The 6,820-nt window shown below is 39.9% G+C and overlaps 1 protein-coding gene across 2 annotated transcripts in view; it reads left to right on the top strand.

The window, feature by feature from the left end:
- The first annotated feature begins 2,437 nt into the window (after positions 1 to 2,437).
- baiap2l1b (BAR/IMD domain containing adaptor protein 2 like 1b) overlaps positions 2,438 to 6,820 on the top strand; it is a 27,820-nt gene continuing 23,437 nt past the window's right edge. For both annotated transcript variants that reach the window (XM_085454084.1, XM_085454082.1), the window contains exons 1-3: positions 2,438 to 2,815; positions 4,810 to 4,885; positions 5,127 to 5,213. In XM_085454084.1, the coding sequence (XP_085310210.1) occupies positions 2,765 to 2,815; positions 4,810 to 4,885; positions 5,127 to 5,213 (214 nt within the window). In that variant the 5' untranslated portion in view covers positions 2,438 to 2,764. The remainder of the gene's footprint in view (positions 2,816 to 4,809; positions 4,886 to 5,126; positions 5,214 to 6,820) is intronic.

The following is a 6,820-nucleotide window of genomic DNA, read 5'->3' as shown; positions in this document are numbered from 1 at the left end:
ATCTTGATCCTTGGTTTTATTCCATCCATTCACTAGTTTAGAGAAACGGCATGATTGACGTCAATTTAAAAAAGCATAGAATAAAGAGTTTCTGAAAACGAGATACGCAGGTTGCTGCTGATTAGACTTGTGAGGTTGTAAAGTGCCGAAGCATGTGCCGTCTTCAAGGGCAAAAAGCAAATTCTTAAACCATTTCTATTGTCTGCCCACCGCTTCTGTGAAGCTCTGCTGGGAGAAATATGGCGAGCCTGAAAAGGAGGTGGCCTTGCTGGCGCAGCATAAGCTAGCTGTCTTTTGAATGCCTTGGTGCACTTAGGTATTCTGTGGAAAGGGATGAAGAGCTGTCCTTGAAAGCACATACACAAAAGAGACAATGAGCGAGAGGTCACCAATAGCCTGGACAACACGAAGCCAGAGAGTACAGTGCATGCAGAACATACCATGAATTTTCTTCTTTTTCTCCATTATTATTTATTATTTTTAACAGTAAATGCATTGTAAAGCGAGACCGATTAAGATATTAATGCATCGTGCTTATCTTATGCTTCATCTTGTCTCGATTTAACTTTCCCGTTCTCTTTTTTCTCCCCGTTAATTTCTTTATATTGGTTGACAGTTTGCTCTGTGATTGATTTAGTCATCTGAGCAATCACTCATGGAAAAAGGAAAAGACAGGTGAGCGGGGTATTAATTAGACATTGCAGAAACAGGAATACTTCTGAGAAAACAGTGTGCAAAATCCTGATTTTTTTTCCCCCCGTGATCACACTGGATTATCTAGTTTATCTTCGCCCTTATTCTAACTCTAGTATTCTTAATATTCTGAATTATGTGTGTGCTTAAAAAACACTACATCGTGAACTTGCATCACCTTGTGAAATGTGAGTGACTGGTTATAATTGACCCCCATATTCCTTTATTTAGCATTACATATTGATTGCTGCCTACAGGAACATAACTCAGTGGGAGGTTGTCAGAATCGCCACAATGCAGTAGATAGCAGCGAGAGAGAGAGAGCGAGAGAGAGAGGCACTCACATGGTGGCTTCAGAGACCAATTATGTTGTATGTGTCACTTAAGAGTGTTTTGAGGGCTGAGAGCAGTGGTATGTGTTTGGAGCCTGAGGGTACAATCTCATTTTACATTCAGCTCTTTTTGTAGCTCCCCATGATTTCATGGAGCTTTCCAAAGTTTTGAAATCAAATGACATGCACAAAAATAAAATAAAATAAAATAAAATAAAAAGTGTCTTGATATTTGTCGTTGCTCTGTTTGATTTGTTGGAAGTTCAGCTATCACGGAATGTAAAAGAACCTCAGCTGTCACCATAAAACAGAAAAAAGGAGGTAAAAAAAACAGTAGGCTATAAGGGAATAAAATCAAAATAGCAAGAAATCGCAGGAATCTATAAATACATGCACGTCGTGTTGACGCGTGTTGATTTAATGTCTCCAAGGTTATGAAACTTCTCTCAGACTGAGAGAAAATCAGCTGACAGTGAGAGACATCTAGTGGTAAATTAGGGAACTTCCGCATTGATGCATTATTTCTTTTGGGTTTTTTTTTTTTGAGTTACCTTCTAGTGTTAGAGTTACAAGAGCTGTTTTCCTTGGTACTTTGGGGGAATATAAATGTAGAGCGGAGCAAAAAAATAAAAAATGCAGCTGGCTGTTACTTGCTTAAGGCATCAAGTGTCACTAGAGCTGCTTCTGCAACATGAATGTCAAAGTGTCAGAGATTGTTCTTTGTTTTGTTTTGTTCGTTTTCAGGTTATCACATCGCTTATGCCTATTATAAACTGTAACACTAAAAGCAAACTTGCAAACGAGCAAATCTCCACGCAATAGATTCACGTTGAAGCAGGTGTAATTTTGAATCCAACTACTATGAGCTGATGAATTTGGTTTCCACTTACATTAGCGCTCCATTCGGTTTCACTAGTTTCACTAATCCCAAACCCAAACATCTAATTTCCTTGTTCTGTTTTGTTTTTGGACTCTTCATGTTCTTAAAAAAAAAAAAAGGGGGGGGGGGGGGGGTGTATGCTATGTTCCGCATTATGGAACAGTTGCCTCCAGGGAGCGCCCGTCTTCAGGTATTTATTCTATTGTCCACCTTTCTTCTACACTAAGCGTCAAGTTAAACATATACAGATCAATTATGGAAGAAATCCTTAAAAGATAAAAGCCTTATTAGAGGGTTAATATTGAAGCGGAAATGAATCGATAAGACCCCCAGACAGCTAAAAACATCAATGCCACTGTGTGGCTTTCAATTAAATCGAACTTTTCACATCTAGAGCACCTGTTTTCACGCTAGTCTGAACAATCCTGCAGTGGACATTTCACCCAGCCGCTTTTATTTTGAAATCAAGTCAAAGCGGAAGTTGTATTCTCGTTTGCTTAACTCCCATCTACCTCCACAGGTTCCCCTCCCCTTTTTTGAACTAACCACCTACAATAAGTTTGACAGCTCAGCTTATTTTCACCCCCTGAGTGTGTGCTCACACGAAGAGTGGCAGCAGCAACAGATAGCTCGAGTCTCCACCACAGGAGTTACTTTTCCCTTTTTTGTTGCTGTGCGTGCGTCCCTACGTCTCCTGCTGGCTATGAGGAATTTTATGTCTGCGTAGGTTTGGTCACCGCTCCCACTTGGACCTGTTTTTTGGGGAGGGGGTGTTTGGCATCGGTGTACAAATAAGTCAATTCATAATTAAAAATATAATATTTTCTTTGTCGGCCGTCGCGAGGGAACTACATTAAACATGTCGAGGAACGCGGAGGAGGTGAACAAGCTCGCTGAAAGTACATACAAGGTAAGCGCTGCTTTCCTATGAAGGTGGGAAACCCAACAGGTGCGAGAGGGAAGAAGTGCCTCCTTAAACTCGGGTTCAAGTTTACAGGTTGACTTTTACCAACCTGTTGTCTAACAGGTGTTATTCATGGTCCTCGTGAGGTTTTTTTTGTTTTTTTTGTTTTTTTTAGCAGTAAAGTTTACTTGTCGTGTGGACATTCGCCTTTAAGTAGTTTACCTTCTTTTTGAAAACACAGCAGAATATATAGGGTGATATATGTTTAGCTTATGGGCACTATCACAAGTAAGTGACAGTGTTACAGCAGAAAAAAGACTATTATCACACTTGATTATCCTACCCTGGGGTCTTGCTCTTTCAGGATCCCTGAGCTTTAAGTGTGTTCTTGGTTTACTCAGCATCTCAGCCTGCACTGTTAATGAGTTCACTGCATTTTTGTCAGCACTTTTTATTTTAGTTTAGAAGCTTCCCGAGAGCTTGTAACTGCCTATTAGTGAGTTGAATCACTGGTTTTGAGAGAATAGCCCCACCCTGGGAGTGGCATTTCCTTTTCCCTCTTTTCCCATTAAATTGCTGCCGTGGTTGATCAGCATCATTTGGGCTGTTCTGTAGTTCCGTGCCAACCAGTAGCCTAATTAACTTTAATTTATTTACTGAAGCGGGAGCTTTTCAAGTGAATTGGTATTTACCACTCCTCCTTATCTTGGATTGTGGGGAAACTGCTCCCTTTAAAGCAATTTTAATAAGTAATCAGCTGGGGTTTTTTTGTTGAGTCTATGATTTAATTGGGTTTCAAAGAGAAGCCTAACCAATGAAAATGAAACGTTTAACTGAACGTGAGTGGGACTCACCAAATCCCACCAGGCTTTCTGACTTAATGGTCCTCTGCAGTGTGCACGCCACAGGTGGCAGAGTAAAGGTGACTGTGTTCAAAGCAGGAGGAGGAAAAGAAGGCAAGAAGCTTTCTCTCACGCATTTATCCTTTTTAAACAGTTCTTATCCACCGGCCTCCTCCAGGGTCTACCCCCACAGCTCATTGGCGTGGTGAAATGCAGGAAAAAGACTCCAGGTTTAATAATTTAACTGGCTGTGTGTTTTGTGTGGTAAGATTATACAGCAAGCTCCTTGGCAGCCATCACCTCAGGCTCATTGATAATAAGCAAGACAGGCTCCCAAAATAGTCTGTTTAAATACTTAGTGGCAAGTTGTGTTTGTTTTTTGTTGAAAATGAACACGATTTGGCTGTTTACATGTTTCATGGACTTTTAAAATGCAGTGTGATTTTCAGCAATGGAAGAACAAGTTCTTCTCTTACAGCATTATTAGATGCTGAAAATTAAAGGAAAGGTTACTGACTCATTTCTTATGAATGCCTGTATCAGCAGGGAGCTGTTACTTACACATTATGTCAGTATGCTGCTGACAAATGTCTGACGTACAAGTGGCTGAACAATGCAAGACTCATGAAACATTGTTTGCCATGGGTGTCCTAAGGAGGTTTTGCGTGTGTGTGCATGTTAGCCAAGACCTGTCCTATTCTGTACTAATCAGAGGGTTGGACTTGACATCTGTAAAATGGAGCTCAGAAAATTAGTAAATCTTTTTCCAAGACATAATTAGTTCCACTCCACAATGTTGATTAAAGGATGGCGATCACTAGAGACCCCACTTATATCAGATTAGCCTGTGTCTTTTCATGCCCACGTTGTTTAATCGATTGTGCATTCTTATTCGTATTTATTATTTCTTTGTTGTTTTTGTGCTTCCTGTCTTAAGTTTCCACAGAAGCAATTTTTGGCCTCTGTGACATAATTTGTAGACATTATCTGTATGCATGCGAATGTGTGCCTGAAGGACATGGTTATAGATTCCTTTAAACTGTCGTCAGGCTCTAGTGTGACTGCATTCATTCATTCTTTGCCTCGTTATTTACGTCTAATGTCACTCTGTCAGTTTGACAGTCACATTGAATCCTTTTTCTCTCTCAACCCCTTTAGACCGTAATGGAACAGTTCAACCCAGGACTGAGGAACCTGGTCAACCTGGGCAAGAACTATGAGAAATCTGTAGCAGGTGAGCTTTTTTTTTTCCCCCTTTGTTTTTGCTATTACATTAAAAAAAGATTCAGAGTTTATATATTAAGTTAGAGTTGGCTAAGAAATGAAAAATGGCTAACTGGAAGGACAAGTTAGCCATTTTGGAGGAAGGATTGGACAGGTTGGATAATAATGTGGCTATTTGTTACTCTGTGGTGTTCAGAGGGTATTAGGGGCTACTGTGACAAAAATTAATGACAATTTTATCATTTTCCCAGCAATGACCCTGGCAGGAAAGTTGTATTTTGATGCACTGACTAAGATTGGGGAGAATGCTGCAGTTTCTCCTGTCTCCAGAGAATTAGGTAAGTTTCCAAGTTGATCTGTCCTGTGATTCTCCACTGGGATAAACTGGGGGAAATCTGCAGACTGTGGAGGCAGCTCCCTTTTTCTCAAAAAACTTTCTTCTTTCTAATTTATTCAGTTGTATTTTATTCCCAAGGCAGTCTTTTCATTTCTAATAATAGTTTAAGGATGATTTACTGATCCTCAGCCAGAGCAGATTGTTGTTTAATTAAAGTTGATGGAAAACCTCAGTTGAATGATTTTTTTTTTTCTGCAACAGTCAATGTCATTTGGTATGTGTTGCACACAGATTTGTGGGAGCAATAGGAAAGTGGCCTCTCTGAGTATACAGGGTAGATGCAGGTTTGGGTGAAAGAGCAGGAAGTGTTGTAGGTCTGGGGAAAAGATGGGAAATTCTTCAGCTTAACAAGACAAAGCTGAATTGAGAGGGTGTGTTGGGTATATGACGGGAGGAGAGTGAGGCATGTTACACGTGAATAATGCAGTGCATCTCGAGTTGACTTCCTAAAGTAGCTCACAAGCTTCACTCCATTGCATTTGTTATGTCTGTAGATTTATTCACGAAATGATCAGATGTTTATCACTGGCTTCATTCTAAATATGTGTGTAAACATGGGATAATTGTGAGGAACACAGGAGCTGAATTCATTCAGTGGCAGTTGCCATTTTAGAAATATTAGGTTTGAAGTTTTAACAAAGTGAATTTAAGTCTTAAATTAAATTTTCCTGACCTTGCTGATCGGGAGCATATTTTCAATTTAGCAGGATTTGCCAGTTCTAAAGTGCATCTGACATCAGTGTGAGAAATGGATCATTATTCACAAGTCAATGAGATGACCCAGTAATCGCAAGCTAAAGGAAGTTAATATGTATGCCCCTCAGTCGCTGGTCTAAATCCTTCTCAGCCCCATCTCATAAGACGATGAAGCACAGCCTTGACTCTACACCTGCAAAGCCTCATAAGAAATCAGAGGTTTGCAAAAGATATCCACAAGACACTTTGTGCAATATAACTAAAATTAATTTAGAAAAAAATAAATGAACAGAACAACAGCTATTCCCTGGTTTGTTTCATGATGAAAGAGAGCAGGGTAATGTTTGAACCTCTCTTTATCACTAAAAAACTAAACCCAGGCAGTGCTCTAGCTCGAACACATCAGAAGTTACCCACTGATTAAGTCCAGCACCGTTCTTGTGATTTTTTTTTTTTTTTTTTTTATGTATTTGAGTGTGATAGACTTGGGAATACACTGTTTGTTCATCGTCCTATGTTCGTTCTTCTCTAACTCCCCAGGCTTCAGTTCCCCTGAGCTAATTTGTAGTCCAAAGAAGTCTGGCATCCTAAGTCATTGTCACTAGTGTCACACTTTGATTTAACCACTGTACGCCTCTCATCTCCCCTGCTGATTAGTAGCAAAACTGCTAATTAAATTTAGCAGCACAATGGGAAGTGCCACCTGGTGTCAGTTTCCTGGCACAGTTAAAGTGATACTCCACCCAAAAAAAGAAACACCCTGTGCACACTTGGCAAGTGGCTAGAAAAGTAAGCCTTTGAATCCTCAATAGCCTCCTTGAATTCACAGTGGCACATTTTTACCATAAAATA

Source organism: Copadichromis virginalis, linkage group LG4 (genome assembly GCF_057382275.1).
Source record: "Copadichromis virginalis isolate Kocher_CV1m ecotype Utaka linkage group LG4, C_Virginalis_male_GT1.1, whole genome shotgun sequence".
Lineage (NCBI taxonomy): Eukaryota > Metazoa > Chordata > Actinopteri > Cichliformes > Cichlidae > Copadichromis > Copadichromis virginalis.
This window is presented reverse-complemented; position numbering and strand designations above follow the sequence as displayed.